The 17,964-nt window shown below is 37.9% G+C and overlaps 1 protein-coding gene across 7 annotated transcripts in view; it reads right to left on the reverse strand.

Moving 5' to 3' along the window:
• The window catches only part of DDHD1 (DDHD domain containing 1), a 96,862-nt gene that overhangs the window by 55,671 nt on the left and 23,227 nt on the right, over nucleotides 1-17,964 (reverse strand). For 4 of the 7 annotated variants that reach the window (XM_078053705.1, XM_078053708.1, XM_078053707.1 and 1 more), the window contains exons 2-3: nucleotides 1,107-1,280; nucleotides 459-479 (exon numbers count right to left, since the gene is read on the reverse strand). In XM_078053705.1, coding sequence (XP_077909831.1) covers nucleotides 459-479; nucleotides 1,107-1,280 — 195 coding nt within the window. The remainder of the gene's footprint in view (nucleotides 1-458; nucleotides 480-1,106; nucleotides 1,281-17,964) is intronic. The other 3 variants (XM_078053706.1, XM_078053710.1, XM_078053712.1) reach the window with 1 other exon arrangement.

The following is a 17,964-nucleotide window of genomic DNA, read 5'->3' on the forward strand; positions in this document are numbered from 1 at the left end:
GTTAATTTGGTATAAACTAATCTATAGTTTCCTTGCTTGTGACGTGTGTGTGTGTGTGCATGCGCGCGTGCGTGTGTGTCTTCAGAGAGAAAGGGTAGGTGAAAGAAAAGACTTAGGATGTTTGTTACTAACAATAAGAAAAAAAATAATCCAAGCCAATTTAAAGCTTATTGTTTTGCCATTAATTAAGTCATGTGAACAATTACTTATAACCACATAATTTTCCCAAGCTGCATTCTGTGAATTACTTGATCAATACTGAGTTTTTCTGCTTTAGAGATGTTTTATGAGAAAGGGAAAAAAAAAAATCACTTAATTCATATTTTAATTCACTAGTTTCAATAGGGCTTGCCAAGAAACCTCCAAAATAAAGGCAAGCATAGATGAAGAAACACTTTTTAGAAAAAAATATTTAGAGAAATCTACAAATTCTAATCTACCTATATTATTATACTCACCAGAATAGCTGATCCCACTGCCTGCAGTAAATGGAACAATAGAAGTATTTTTAACTTGACCACACATTTTGAATTTTACTCAAGATCAGACATATAATGAAACATGGCAATCTTGGCTATATATAAATATTTTAAGCTATTGCAAACAAATCCAAATGCTGAGTAAGGGAATATAAAGAGAAGACTGTTTCAAAGTAAAAGTTGATGTGGTTATTAGTATGGAGACAACCTAAAGATATGTATACAAAGGAAATTAAGGTTTTTTTTTTTTTAAATTTCAGGAAAAGAACCAACATTAAAATATTAACAAAACTGCCTCTTGGATATAATGACATATTTTTGTAGATTCAGTTTTTGTTGGTAATTACAAACTACTGAAAAGGACTAATTCACGGAACACATACAATTTGTACAATAGTAAGTCATGTTAGTGTCATGTCAGTGAACACATATATTAAGTAAAATAAAAATTGAGACAGTTCAGGAACTCATAGCAGTATTAAATTCTAAAATAATCATCAAATGTTTAAATCAGAAATTTTATAAATTCTAACACTCATGAATTACTATGCAAAATTAAGAACTACTCTAAACTTTGTTAAGAACTTACTTGGTTTACAACATATTAAATGTATTAATTGGTCTTACCATCTTTTCCATCTATGGATTTTGACACTTCAATATCAAAATTTTCCTGCATCTGCTGACCTCTAAAACAGCTGAGATGTTCTTGCTCAATTAAATTACTTTCTTCTTCTTCTAAAGGCTGCCAAGTACCATCAATAAACCACTGTCCACGCATTACTAGTATTTTATCTGCCTCTGAAAAGAGAAAACACAGAATTATACATTTTAGGATCCAACCTCCAGAAAGAGACATAGTAACTATAATTTTAATACTCTGTTATTATAACTATGGCAAAAACTTCCATGACCCAGCAGAATCATTTAAAGTTTTAAATTTCAGATTTCAAGCCACGGCACATATTTTTTACAGTATATCATTTTATTTATATTGGATATTATGCAAAAATTACTTTGGTATTCGAAAGGTAGATGAGCAGTTATCTTTATAACCGAGGCCCTGAGTAACCCAAATTAGTAGGTGATGGGGTTAAGACAAGTTCATGCAAGACTCTGGTGATAGTTCCAACGTCTTAGAAAATACTGATACACGCTCCCAGAAGTAGTTCAGAAATAGTGTGTGTGGTAGTAGTGTGTTATACTTTTTAGGGTTGCCTTGAAGGGTATAGACTCCCAGTTAGAATACAGGAATAGCTGATACATCCAATTATAGTAAATTCCTTACCCATTTTAGAAAAAAATTGAGTAGAAAATTTTGAATAACTATAAACATTCCTTTGATTAAATACTGTTCCTATAAGCCTAATACTTTCCTTCCTTCCACCCCTCCCCCTTCCTTTCTTCCTTTCCCTCCATGCCCAGTGTAGAGCCCAATGCAGGGCTTGAACTCAGGACCCCAAGATCAAGACCTGAGCTGAGATCAAGAGTTGGACACTTAACTGACTAAGCCACCAAGGCGCCCCTATTTATATTTTGAAAAATAAACCACAACTGTCAGTTATGTTATTTTGAATACTTTAAGATTTGTAAAAAAATAAAACAAAAATAAAATGGAAATAACAAACCCTAAAAATAAAAAGCAAACTAAAACAAATGAACTTAGGGGCGCCTGGGTAGCTCAGTCTTTAAGTGTCTGCCTTCGGCTCAGGTCATGATCCCAGGGTCCTGGGATAGATCCCCGCATTGGGCTCCCTGCCCTGCGGGAAGCCTGCTTCTCCCTCTCCCACTCCCCCTGCTTGTGTTCCCTCTCTCGCTGTGTCTCTCTCTGTCAAATATATAAATAAATCTTAAAAAAAAAAAAACAAACCAACAAAACAAATGAACTTAATTATGTAGAGATTTGGTGGTTTAACCATATACAGAAAAAATTATTTCAAGTTGGCTTAAAACACAGTAGTTTATACACACACACACACACACACACACACACACATATATTAGGATACATCCTGTGAACAAAAAGAACTGCAAATACATCTTAAGCCTGAATTTTGTTTCCTTGAGCTTTTAAAAATGCTGCTCTACGGTAGCTTTCCTTGGTATATTATTCTTGAGAAGCCTGATGTAAATCTAATTTTTTTTTTTTTTTTAAGTAAAGTGATCTTCTGCTCATTCCTTACCCCAGGGGACAGAAAAAAAAAATTTGCCTTTAAAGCCTAATAGTTTCTGACTCAGAGTTCATTGTTCTGGATCAATCTGTCCAGGTGAGCCTAAAATAATCATCAAATGTTTAAATCAGAAATTTTATAAATTCTAACACTCATGAATTACTATGCAAAATTAAGAACTACTCTAAACTTTGTTAAGAACTTACTTGGTTTACAACATATTAAATGTATTATTTACATTTCAGCTTGATTTCAGCTTTTCTCTTGTTTCTGAATAGTTCCCTTGGATTATGGTTTAGTAGTTAGTTCTGTTCCACTGATTTCTCCCCCTCAGGGACTCTAATTGTAGATATGTTGGGTCTTCCTTTGCCTATATTGCATTTCACACACTTTCTTTCTCAAGCTTTTTACTTCTTCCTGCATCTTTTCCATTATTTCGTTTGTTTTCCTTCCTTTTATAATGCCTCTTACATCAATGCCCTTATTAGTATGTCCACAAGAGAATTTTTTTATTCAGTTGGAGTATTTAACAGTTTCCTGAAACTTCTGGGTACGATGGTGTAGAAGGATCCTAAGCTCACCTCATCCCACAGATGCAACTAGGTAACACCCACATCAGTGTAAATAACCCAGAAAACAACCTGAAGACTCTCCACAACTAAATGTAGAGATGAGGTCACATCAAAGAGGGTAGGAAGGGTGGAGACGTGGCTAGGAACCAAACTGACTGGGAGACTGTCTGCAGGAGGAAGTGATGCTGCAGGCACAGAGAGAGGAGCAGACACCTCACCAGGCATGGGGGACCTGCACTGGGAAAGGAATCCTCATAACATATGGCTTTGAAAACCAGAGGGTCTTAACATCTCGAGTTCTTATAATCAGTGGGGATTAAAAACTGGAACTTTAAAAAAATCAGTGAGCTTGGCTCTGGGAGAGCCAGAGAGTGATAGAAAGTGAGTCCCTGGGGCGCCTGGGTGGTTCAGTTGTTAAGCGTCTGCCTTCGGCTCAGGTCATGATCCCAGGGTCCTGGGATTGAGCCCCACATCGGGCTCCCTGCTCGGCGGGAAACCTGCTTCTCCCTCTCCCACTCCCCCTGCTTGTGTTCCCTCTCTAGCTGTGTCTCTCTCTGTCAAATAAATAAATAAAATCTTTAAAAAAAAGAAAAGAAAGTGAGTCCCTGACTGAAAAGAGACAGTGTAAGAAAGAGCCCCACTGAGATATAGATTAGAAAGAGCAGTCTGAAAAACACCTGGGGAAGATTCATTTATGAATCTCAGAATGTATGCTGGAGAGACAGGGATTTTTAGGAGACTTCTCCAAGAACAAAAGAGCTGGAAGGTGCCATTTCCCTCCCCCCACCCCCAGCCAAGATACACAGACACCTGGGAGAACCACTGGGAACTCTCTCCACCTACCTTGTTAACAGAGCTCTTTCCTGTGGACCCGCCTCCTCCAACAAGCCCTCAGCAGGAGCCCACCCAAAGCAGTGCAACAAGCGTGGCAGTGTGCAAGTAGCCCCAAAAGAGGCCAGCACCGCTCCAAAGTGACTCCTGCCTTGGGGAGAGGGGAAGACAATCACACACACCAGTCTGACTGCAGCCCCAGCAGTAGGCAGAGGCCAGACATGTGGTCTGACTGCAGGTCCCACCTACCAACAAAAGCTTCTCAGTGGACAACAAAGAGAAAGCACCCTGCAGTTCAGTGATATTGTATCTCTGACAAACAACTGGTCTGACTCCACTCAAGCCCAAGGCAGCCCCAGACTGGCCCATTAATGACACAAGGACCATGGCCTGCAACAGGCAAGAGGAGTCACTGCAGACGACTGGACTGAAGGCAATGTGGCTCACCACAATAGTAGGGTACACGCAACACAGATAGGAGACACCTGGAGTGCCAAGTTCTGGTGAACAGGGGGGACACTGCACTGCTGGGCACTATAGGAATCTTCATCTTAAGGCCACTGCCATCAGGAGCAGGGGATGTAGCCGATTTACCTAACACATAGAAACAGAGAGTTAGACAAAATGAGGAGACAGCAGGAATATGTCCCAAATAAAGAAGAGGACAAAACAGAACAAGAGAGCTAAATGAAATGGAGATAAGTAATATGCCTGCTAGAGAATTTAATGTAATGGTCATAAAGATATTCACTGGACTTCAGAAAAGAGTGGAGGACCTCAGTGAGAACATCAACAAAGAGAAAACATTTAAAAAAGAATCAATCAGAGATGAACTCAATAACTGAAATAAATAATACACTAAAGGGAATAAACAGTACACTAAAGGAAAGAACAATGGATTGGCAACCTGGAGGACAGAGTAATGAAAAACAATCAAACTCAACAGAAGAAAAAAAGAAAAAATGAGAATAGATTAAGGACACTCAGTAACACCATCAAGTGTAGAATCATTCAAATAACAGGGATCCCAGAAGGATAAGATGGAGAAAAGGGGGCAGAGAATGTATTTGAAGAAATAATAGTGGAAAACTTCCTGAATCTGGGGAAGGAAACAGAAACCCAGATCCAGGAAGTACAGAGGACCCCCAACAAAATCAACCCAAGGAGGTCCACACCAAGACACACAGTAATTAAAATGGCAAAGTATTGTGATAAAGAGAGCATTTTAAAAGCAGTAAGAGAAAACACTTAAACACAAGGGAAACTCCATAAGGCTATGAGCTGATTTTTTTTAGAAAAAAAAATTTCAGGCAAGAAGGGAGTGGCATGATATATTCAAAGTGCTGAAAGAAAAAACCCTGCAACCAAACATACTCTATCCAGCAAGGCTATCATTCAGAAGGAGAGACAGACTGTTCCAGATAAACAAGAATTAAAGGACTTCATCATCACTAAACCAGCTAAGCTCAAAAGAAATGTTAAAGGGGACTCTTTGGAAAGGAAAGACCATAAGCAAGAGTAAGAACAGTAGGAAGCATAAAAGCAGTAATATTAAGTATATCTATAAAAATCAGTCAAGGGGGGCGCCTGGGTGGCTCAGTTGGTTAAGTGACTGCCTTCAGCTCAGGTCATGATCCTGGAGTCCCTGGATCGAGTCCCGCATCGGGCTCCCTGCTCGGCAGGGTGTCTGCTTCTCCCTCTGACCCTCCCCCCTCTCATGCTCTCTCTCTCATTCTCTCTCTCTCAAATAAATAAAATCTTTAAAAAAAAAAATCAGTCAAGGGATTCACAAAATAAAAGGATGTAAAGTATGACATCATATACTTAAAATGTGGAAGTGGGTGAGGAGTAAAAATTTAGTGCTTTTAGAATGGGTTCAAATTTAAGAGGCCATCAGCTTAATATAGACTGCTATATGCGTAAGATGTTATAGATAAACCTAATGCTAACCACAAATAAAAAACCAGTAATAGATATGCAAAATAGAAGAGAAAGGAATCCAAATATATCACCAAAGAAAGCCAGCAAACTGTGAGATAAGAGAGCAAGAGAAGGAACAGAGAAAAACTATAAAAATAACCATAAAACCAGTAACAAAATGGCAATACGTACATACCTATCAACAATTACTTCGAAAGTAAATAGACTAAATGCTCTGATAAAGATACAGAATGATGGAATAGATAAAAAAGCAAGACCCATCTATATGCTGCCTACAAGACACTCATTTCAGATATAAAGACACATGTATATTGAAACTGACCTGATGGAAAAGCATTTATCATGCAAACAGAAGTGAAAGAAAAGCTGGGTAGCAATACTTATAATCACACAAAATAGACTTTAAAGCAAAGACTGTAACAAGAGTCTAAGAAGGACATCACATGATTACAAAAGGAACAATCCAAAAAGAAGATGTAACAATTGTAAATATTTATGCACCCAGCATGGCAGCACCTAACTAGATAAAGTAGCTAATGACAAACATAATGGAAGTAATTGATAGTAATACAATAGTAATAGGAGACGTTAACACCCCACTTACATCAATGGATAGATCATCCAAACAGAAAAGCAACAAGGAAACAGTGGCTTTGGATGATACATTGGGCCAGACAGATTTAACAAGATACATTCAGAACATTCCATTAAAAAACAGCAGAATACACATTCTTTTCCAGTGAACAAGGAACATTCTCCAGAAGAGATCACGTTAGGACACAAAACAAGTCTCAACAAATTAAAAAAGACTGAAGTCATACCATGCATCTTTTCTGACCACAATGCCTTGAAACTAGAAATAAACCACAAGAAAGGATCTGGAAAGAACGCAAATATATGGATGATAAATAACATGCTACTAAAATAATGAATAGGTCAACCAAGAAACCAAAGAGAAAATTAAAAAAAAAAAAAAATACGTGGAGACAAATGACACAACAATCCAAAACCTCTGAGATGCGGCAAAAGCTGTTTTAAGAGGGCAGTTTGTAGCAATATATAGGCCTACCTCAAGAAGCAAGAAAAATTTACAACCTAACCTTTCGTCTAGAGGAGCTAGGAAAGGGAAAATAAAACGCAAAAACAGAAGGAAGGAAATAAAAGGATTAAAGCAGAAATAAAAAATTAAAAAAAATAGAACACATCAATGAAACCAGAAGCTAGTTCTCTGAAATGAGAAAAAAAATTGATAATTTTTTAGCCAGACTCATCATAAAAAAAGACTGAAATAAAATCAGAAATGAAAGAGAAATAATGGGGGCGCCTGGGTGGCTCAGTCGTTAAGCGTCTGCCTTCGGCTCAGGTCATGATCCCGGGGTCCTGGGATCGAGCCCCACATCGGGCTCCCTGCTCGGCAGGAAGCCTGCTTCTCCCTCTCCCACTCCCCCTGCTTGTGTTCCCTCTCTCGCTGTGTTTCTGTCAAATTAATAAATAAAATTAAAAAAAAAAGAAAGAAAGAGTAATAATAACCAACACCACTGAAATACAAAAGATTATAAAAGAATGTTATGAAAAATTATATGCCAACACATTGGGCAATGTAGAAAACATGTCTTAATTTCTAGAAGCATATAACCTCCCAAAACAGAATCAAGAAGAAATAGAAAATTTGAACAGACCGATTACCAACAATAAAATTGAATCAGTATTCAAAAAACTCCCAACAAACAAAAGTCCAGGACCAGACGGCTTAACCGGTGAATTTTACCAAACATTTAAAGAAGAGTTAATACATATTTCTCTCAAACTATTCCAAAAAATACATGAGGAAGGAAAGCTTCCAAATTCATCCTACAAAGCCAGCATTACCCTGATACCAAAACCAATAAAGACACTACAAAAAAAGAGAACTATAGGCCGATATCTCCCATGAACACAGATGCAAAAATCCTCAACAAAGTATTAGTAAACTGAATCTGAAAATATATTAAAAAAAACCATTCACTCTGAGCAAGTGGGATTTACTCCCGAGATGCAAGGATGGTTCAATTATTCACGAATCAGTCACTATGATACATCACATCAGTAAGAGAAAAGATAAAAACCATATGATCATTTCAATAGACTCAGAAAAATCATTTGACAAAGCACAACATTCATTCATGATAAAAACCCTCAACAAAGTAGGTTTAGAGGGAACATACCTCAACATAACAAAGACCACATATGAAAAACCCACAGCTAACATCACACTTGATGGTGAAAACTGAGAGCTTTTCCTCTAAGATCAGGAATAAGACAAGAATGTACACTTCCCCCACTTTTATTCAACATAGTACTAGAAGTCCTAGCCACAGGCATCAGACAAGAAAAAGAAGTAAAAGGCATCCAAACTGGTAAGAAAGAAGTAAAACATTCACTATTTGCAGATGACATGATACTATATATAGAAAACCCTGAAGACTCCACCAAAAAACTATTAGAACTGATAAATGAATTCAGTAAGGTTGCATGATACAAAATCCATATACAGAAATCCACTGCATTTCTATACACTAATAATGAAGTAGGAGAAAGAGAAATTCATAAAACAATCTCATTTACAATTGCCCCCAAAATAATAAAAACCTGAGAATAAACTTAACCAAAGAGGTGAAAGACCCCATACTCTGAAAACTATAAAAGAACACCGATGAAAGAAATTAAATATGACACAAAGAAACAGAAAGAGATTCCACGGTCATGGAATGGGAGAACAAATACTGTTAAAATATCCATACTACCTAAAGCTATCTACAGATTTAAGGATATCCCTACCAAAATACCAACAGCATTTTTCACAGGGCTAGAACAAATAATCCTCAAATTTGTATGGAACCACAAAAGACCCTGAATAGTCAAAGCAATCTTGAAAAGAAGAACAAAACTGGTGTTATCATAATCCCAGATTTCAAGATATGCTACAAAACTGTACTAATCAAAACAGTAGGATACTGACACAAAAACTGACACATACATAGATCAGTGGAACAGAACAGGAAGTCCAAAAATAAAACCATGATTATATTGTCAATTTACAACAAAAGAGGCGAGAATATGCAAAGGAAAAAGACAGTCTTTTGAACAAATGGTGTTGGGAAAACTGGACAGGTACATGCAAAAGAATGAAACTGAACCACTTTCTTAAACCATACACAACAATAAGCTCAGAATGGACTAAAGACCTAAATGTGAGACCTGAAACCATAGAAATCCCAGGAGAGAGCAAAGGTAGTAATTTCTCTGACATCGGTGGTAGCAACATTTTTCGATGTATGTCTCCTAAGGCAAGGGAAACAAAAGCAAAAATAAACTACTGGGACTACATAAAAATACAAAGCTTCTGCACAGCAAAGGAAACAACAAAGCAAAAAGACAACCTACTGAATGAGAGAAGATCTTTGCAAATGATTTATCCAATAAGGTTAGTATCCAAAATATATAAAGAACTTATACAACTCAACACCAAAAAAACCAAATAATCCAATTAAAAAATGAGCAGAAGACATGAACAGACATTTCTCCAAAGAAGACATACAGATGAGATGGCCAACAGACACTTGAAAAGATGCATCAGGGAAATGCAATTGAAACCACAATAAGATATTACTTCATACCTGTCAGAATGGCTAAAATAAAAAATGGAAGAAACAAGTGTTGAAGAGGACGCAGAGGAAAAAGGAACCCTTGTACACTGTTGGTGGGAATGCAAACTGGTACAGCCACTGTGGAAAACAGTATGGAGGTTCCTCAAAAAATTAAAAATACAATTATCATAGGATCCATTAATTCTATTACTGGGTATTTACCCAAAGAATAGGAAAACACTAATTTGAAAAGATATATGCACATCTGTATTTATTGCAGCACTCTTTACAATAGTCAAGTTATGGAAGCAACCCAAGTGTCCATTGATAGAGGAATGGATAAAGAAGATCTCACACACACACACACACACACACACGAATATTATTACTCAGACATAAAAAAAGAATGAAATCTTGACATTTGCAACAACATGGATGGATCTAGGGGGGTATAATGTTAGTGAAATACGTCAGAAAAAAACAAATACCATATGATTTCACTCATATGTGGAATGTAAGAAACAAAGGAACAAAGAAAAAAAGAGACAAACCAAAAAATACTCTTAAATACAGAGAACAAACTGATGGTTACCAGAGGGGCAGCACATAGGGAATGGGTAAAAGAGATGAAGGGGATTAAGAGTACACTTAGTGCGGGACGCCTGGGTGGCTCAGTTGGTTAAGTGACTGCCTTCGGCTCAGGTCATGATCCCGAGGTCCTGGGATCGAGTTCCACATCGGGCTCCTTGCTCCGTGGGGAGCCTGCTTCTCCCTCTGCCTGCCACTTCCCCTACTTGTGCTCTCTCTCTCTCTGATAAATAAATAAAATCTTAAAAAAAAAAAGTACACTTAGTGTGATGAGCACTGGGTAACGTACAGAACTGTTGAATCATTATATTGTGCACCAGAAACTAATATAACACTGTATATTAAACTGTTATTAAAAAAATAAGAGTTGCCTTCTGTTTTGTGTTTCCTTTCTGTGAAGAATTTTTATCAGTGGAAATACGTTGGTTCGTATTTTGTGTATTCCTCTTAAAGTAGCTTTGTATAGCATCTAATTTTTTTCTATTCCTGAGCACTTTATGGATAGAGTTCTTAGTCGAAGGCTGTCTGCTTCTGCAGATTAGTAAAAGCAGCTGTTTTAACGGATGATGTTGTGGTGGTAGGGATGGTGGTGGGTGGGTGGGTATTGAACTTGTGTGCCTTGTTTCTCTTTGATTTCTCCAGACACTTATTTTCTCCTTACTTTCTTCTTTCCTCTCCCTGCAATGGCTCTGAGGGGCACCATCCTTTCTCTATCTCTGATGCTGCTAGTGGTCCCTCTCTTTCACACACCTTCCCTATAGCTAGTGCTATGAATTCCTAAGTCTCAGGCCTGTGTCTGTATTTTCCCAGTTGTGTGCGGGATGTTTTCTTTCTGAGGGTCATTTTGCTTGTGCTTCATTGTAAACCTCCTGTCTCCTTTCCTGTCTTCACTGTCTCTTGAGCCTCTCCTTGCCCCACTTTCCAGACTCAGGGGTTTGTAGCAGCAACAGGAATTGTTGTAATTTGTTGTTTCTTTACATAAAGGCATTTAAAATTCATGGTATTATTTATGTTGTAGTAATGCTGAAGGTATGATTTATATATGGGCCGTGTGTGTGTGTGTGTACATGTGTGGTCCTGTTTGGTCTTACGGCTTTTGGGGAGGATGTGTGGAGAGATTTACATTTGGACAGTTGCCATTATCTTCCAGATCCAAAAGCTCATCTCATTTAATTTTTATAATAATCTTAAAAGATAGCTATAATTACTGCAGTTTTACAAATAAATAAGCTACGTCTTAGTGAAACTAAATAACTTGCCCAAAGGCACATAGCTAAATAATACGAGAAGCAGGATTCCTACCAAACTTTGACTCCAATGTTCATCTAAGCTCTTTTTACTATACAACACAACTTTCTCAAGAAAGAAAAAATCCCTTTTTAGCCTTCTCCCCAAGAAATATAGGCTGTTTAGTTGTGTTCGTAATTTGAAAACAAGTAATTTGGGAGATTTTATATTGAGAGTCTACCATGAGACTTACAAACCAAAGCCAACCATGCCTCCCCACAGAAACCAGAGAAGTAAAAAAGCAGAGTGAAAAACTGTAAAACAAGTTTATAGCAAACATCTGCACTTCTCTTTTCCTCTCTTTAGCCTAATAAATCTAAACATGTATTCTACTGACAGATGTTTTGGGAGTTTTACCCAACCTTTAAATTCTACTAGTATGCTATCAAATACCATATCATCTTTCTGGTTCAGGCCTCTGTCTTGTCCAAATATTCAACTGCCAACTAAACATCTCCTAGTAGACAGATCACAATTACCAGAATCATAAGTAGCCATGGAACACACTAGATTCCTGGAAAACAAAATGGAACATAAACCTGTTACTCAACCTGTATTCCCTATCATAGCAAATGGTGTGCTATCAATATTCAACCAGTCACCCAAGACAGAACTCTGAGGGTCATCCAAGATGCCTCTTCCTCAAATGCTTCTTATAACCCGACATTAATCCCTCTTTATTGTAACCCCCAAATCACCTTCAAATTCATCCCATATTCACTGGGCCTACACTCTTAAGTTCACAATCTTTATCATTTCCATTTTATTTTAGGAACTTCCTATCTATATGTAGTGTCCATTGCTTCAACTCTCACCAAATGCCTACTCACACGCATGTGTAAGAACACACATTCACGTATACACATACACAAATTCCCCTAACTTACTCTCCTTCTAGAGAAAGATTCAATCCTTGTTTTACAGAGTTCCCAGAGAACCTTTCTAAAATACCACAAATCATGTTATTCTAATACTTATATTCTTTAATGGCTCCTCACTGCCTACTAAATGAACTCTGAGCTTCTTAGAATTAATTACAGGCTCATGATCTTTCTTTGACAACCTCTTCACATAACAGATGCTATGTTAGGTATTTATTCACCTAAATAATATCTGAATGTCTATCATGAATCAGGCTCTGGGGTAGGCTCTTGATGATACATAAGATAATGCTGATGGTCCCTGGGCTGTCCATGTCACAAGGACGGTTCCTTGAATGTGTGATGCTGAGTTGTACTCTGTATCCTGCATGTGCTGTTCCTTCTGCTTGGATGCTCCTCCCCATTTTCTTCATTTAGCTAACTTTCATCCTTCTCTCCTTCAGGAATCCTTTGGTGACCTCCCCTTCTCTGTGATTTCAGTGAATTAACTCTGCACATTTATCAGTGTTTATGTTATTGTATTCTAACTGCTTAGCCTTCCTCACTTCCATGGGATCCTTGGACGTAGGTACTGTGTCCTCAGGTGCCTCCAAAACCTAAAAATAAGAGCACCTATGATAAAGTAGGATTTCAATAAAAGTATTCTGAATGTTGCTGAGCAAGACATATTTCATTCAGCTTATCCTATCACCTGGCAAATTTGGTAGACTGAGCACTTTTATTGGGCCTTTGAGTGGTATGTGCCAACCTATTTAGTTGGTCTATGCTGTGGTCTGTCAGCCATTAACATTCTATTTTCTGATAATTATGTGATTCAGAGGAAAGAGTCTGACTATTTTCCAAGAGTAAAAGAACAGGTTATTTTTTGGGGGGTGGACATTCTGTTGAAGAATGACACACATATAGAAAGGTGTGCTAATCTTACGCATACAGCTCAATGGCTTTTTACAAGTTAACCACCCAGATCAAGAAAGAAAACATCATCAACATTTCAGAAGCCCCCTCATGCATCTCCTTTCCAGTGCTACCCTTACCAAGGGTAAACATAATTCTTACCTCTAGCACCACAGATTATTTTTGCGTTTTAGTAGCTTATATAATAGAATCATGTAGTATGTACTCTTCTATTTAGTTTCTTTGGCTCAGGATTATGTTACTGAGTGTCAGCCACAAAGATGGGATTATTTGCATGGTTCAAGTACTTGTCAGGTGATAGCAAGTGAGCCTTATGTAGCTGTGAGCTATGTTCTTGGACTAGCTTCTCCTACTATTAAAATAATTCCAAACAGAATAGAGACATCAGCCAAAAAATCCCTAATTATATGATTTAAAAGATATTAAATCATCAAATCAGTAATGGATCTCCATAGGGAGCAAGCTCTAATGTAAGGAAACCATCATAAATAGGCCTTTAGCCATATAAATGAAGCACTCTCTGTTTTGGACTAGAGGACTATTCCTGCCTCTCTAATATGGACATACTTTCACCCTGCCTGAGGCTCAGAACACCCCATGCCAGGCTGCCCTCATGGCTGGAAACCCTCCTAATCCAGCCTGTGCTCTGACATCCCACAATAAGCCATGATCCCTTGTGACTGCCTTCCTCACCGCAGTTGGCCTCCAATATCCCATGCTAGGCTGCCTCTCATGTGGACATCTCTTCACTCAACATGGGCTCTGACATCCCAAGCCCAGCTGTCTATATGGCACAGGAGCAGGAAAAGAGAGAAGGGCTAGTGTACTGGTTCTCAACCTGGGACAATCTCCCCACCAGGAGACATTTGGCAATGTTTTGTTTTTTAAAAGATTTTATTTATTTATTTGTCAGAGAGAGAGAGCGCACAAGCAGGGGGAGTGACAGGCAGAGGGAGAAGCAGGCTCCCTGCTGAGCAAGGAGCCTGACAGCGGACTTGATCCCAGGACCCTGGGATCATGAATTGAGCCGAAGGCAGATGCTTAACTAACTGAGCCACCCAGGCGTCCTGACATCTGGCAATGTATGAAGACATTTCTGATTGTCACAACTTGGGGGTGGGACGGTGTGGTTGGTATCCAGGGCAACGATGTTGCTAAACATCCTACAATGCACAGAACAGCTCCCCTGACCTCACACCACCCTGCCCAGGAATGATAAATTATCTGCCCCAAATGTCAACAGTGCTGAGGTTGACAAACTCTTGGCTAGCAGCATCTTTTAAAACCTAAAATATGGGTATCTTCTTATTGAGCAATTCTAGAAATATGCTTTACAGAATAAACTCTTGCAAAAATGTCTGAAGATAAAGATGTTTACCTCAACATTGTTATAATAGAAAACAAAAGAATAAAAACAAAATGACCTAAGTTTCTACCAGAGGATCAGACATATAAATGTTGCTTGGCACATAGTAGGTATGAAAAATATTCATTAAATAAATCAAAATATGAATGAATGGATAATACATCCATAGTGAAATAATGTTCAGAAGAAGTAGGTCTACATTTAATGACATGGAATAACGTCTAGAATAAAAACGTAAAAATCAAGCACAGTACTACATGTTATATATGTATATATGTGTGTGTGTGTATATATATATATATGTATGTATATATATATATATATATATATATAAGTAATGTAATCCTGTTTTTGTAAGATATATACATTAGTATGTATACTAGTATATATACTACAAATAAGTGGAGAAAAATACACTAAGCTGTTATTAACAGGTATCTCTGGGAGGTAGAAATATAAGGAAATTTTGATTTCTACATAATAAATGTCTATAATTGTTTGGTGTTTTTACAATATAAATGTTTTAGTTTTATATTCAGTTGAAGATGACTATAATGATGGTTAATCTTATATGTATCAAGTTAAGTGGGCCACAGGGTACCCAGATATTTGCTCAAACAGTCTGGGTGTTTCTGTAAGTGTTTTTGGATGAGATTAACATGTTTACCAATAGACTGAGTAAAGCAGATTGTCCTCCATAATGTGGGTGGGCCTCATCCAATCATTTGAAGGCCTGAATAAACAAAAGGCCGACCCTCCCTCAAATAAGAGGGAATTCGGCCTGCTGGCCTTTAAACTGAAACATTAAGCTCTTCCCTCTTGATGGCCTTTGAACACTTACTCTGCCAACTTGCCAGCCTCCCTCCCTAATTGTGTGAGCCAAATCCTTATCATCTCTTCATCTCTGGAGAACCCTAATACATTCAGGAAAAACAAAGATCACATATTGTGGAAGAAAGTGCCAGATGCCCACCCTGTATCTACTCTCCCCCTATTCCTTATAACAGAATACTAATTTATTCAGGGCAGCAATATGCAGTTAAAAGACTTTTTCTACTCTCCTTGTGCAGCTAGGTTCCATCATGTGGCTGAATTTTAGTAACAGGATACCAAATTACTGGTGGTACAGCTCTTTGATTTTTACCTCTTTCTTTACTGCCACCTATATGTCTCGAGCTCCTGAAGATCTCTTAGATCAAGTCACTTACTATAATATTGTGATTTGTAACGCTAAAAGGAAAACCATAGGCCGAAGATAAGAGTCACTTATACCAGATCAAGTCACCAAACTGGGGCTTAATACCTAACTTAACTGAAGTTCCAATTTTTCCCCCAGAAATGTAGTTTTAACCTGTCAGTCCCAAATTTCCTCATCAGAAAACTGAGATAATCTGTCACTTGGGTCCTCTCCATCCCCCAAAGGAAGATGAGGTAATCCACTTACCTAATAAGACCCTTTGCCCTCTCCCCTAAGGGAAGATGACTATGCCTCAAACAGTTCTTTCTTTTCTTAATAACTTCTTGCCCAAACTCTCCTTCCTATAAAACCTTCCATTTCGTACAACTCCTGGGATGCTGCCTGATTCATGAATGCTTCATAAAACCAACTATATCTTCAAATTTACTCGGTTGAATTTTGCTTTTTTAACAATAATAAGAAAAATGTCTTTGGTCTCTGTCCTCTTTCTGGCACAGAGCTCCTAACACCCTTGGAATTTCTTAAGAGATGAGAAAGATAAAGGCATCTTTTGTTATGTTAATGAGGTGACTTTTGCAATGCCCCAGCTCAAAGGATGGGGGCTGGTCACCAGAGGAACCAACCATGTGATTAGAGGGTTGGAATTTTCAGTCTCACTCCCTCACCTCCTTTGAGAGGAGAGCGGCTCAAGGTTGAGTCAATCACCAATGGCCAATGATTTAATCAGCCATACCTGCGTAAAAAAGTCTACCTAAAAACCCAAAAGGATAGTCTGGAGAGCTTCCGGATTGGTGAACACGTGGAACTATAGTAAGAATGGAGCACTAAAAGAGAGCATAGAAACTCTGCATCCCTTCCCACATAACTTGTCCTATGAATCTTTTCCGTTTGGTTGTTCCTAAGTTATATAGTTTGTACTAAACCAGTAATCCAGTAAGTAGAATGTGTCTCGCAGTTCTGTGAGCTGCTCTAACAAATTAATCAAACCCAAGCAGTGGAAACCTCTGATTAATAGCTGGTCAGTAAGAAGTACAGGTAACAATCTGGGCTTGTGACTGCCTTCTGGTAGGGGGTGAGGGGGGACAGTCTTGGAGGACTTAGTCCTTAACCTGTGGGATCTGATGCTATCTCTGGGGGGACAGTGTCAGAACTGAGTTTAACTGTAGAACAACTACAGCTGGTATCCCTAGAGAATTGCTTGGCCACCACAGTCCCACACAGTACCACACTCACACACATGGAACTGGTTACAAGAGCCTAAAGACTTACATAAGACAGAACGCTGAATAACACAAAGAGCCTCTGTCCCTGGTTACAGTGGACCTGCCCCATAGCCCTGAACTCTAAGACATCCACACTTCTTGTAAGTGGAAAGAAATATACCTTTTTGTGTTTAAGCCACTGTTATTTTAGCTTTTTAAAATCACACATAGCAGAATCTCATACTGATACGGCCTTGCACAGATATATATATATATATATATATATATATATATATATATATTTAAAATGTCACCTTACTTTGTAGTTATAGAGTGGTGAGATCCGGATACATCTGTTAAACAACAGACTATGTAGCTAGGGACCAGAGAAAAACTTTTCACAGGGATAATGCATATAAAGAATATGTTGGAACTAGATTAACAAAGTATTACTTTTTCATCTATAACAACATTCATTGAAAGTCATTTTAAACTTAATATAATTAAAACTAGTACTTATAATTACTACCTGCCTATCAGAAAATAAGTCATTATCCTAATTATAACCCTTAGGCAAAAAAGAGGCTTTACTGGAATCATGTTCATTGCAGCATTATTTACAATAGCCAAGATATGGAAGATACGGAAACAACCTAAGTGACCATCGATGGATAAATGGGTATAGAGGATGTGGTATGTATGCACACACACACACACACACACACACGCACACACACACACACACACACAATGGACTACTATTCAACATAAAAAAAAAGAATGAAGTCTTGCCATTTGGGTCAACATGGATGGACCCCGAGGGCATTATGCTAAGTGAAAGAAGTCAGACAGAGAAAAACATACTATATGATCTCACTTATACGTGGAATTAAAACCAAAACAAGCT

Source organism: Halichoerus grypus, chromosome 8 (assembly GCF_964656455.1).
Source record: "Halichoerus grypus chromosome 8, mHalGry1.hap1.1, whole genome shotgun sequence".
In the NCBI taxonomy this organism is placed as follows: Eukaryota; Metazoa; Chordata; class Mammalia; order Carnivora; family Phocidae; genus Halichoerus; species Halichoerus grypus.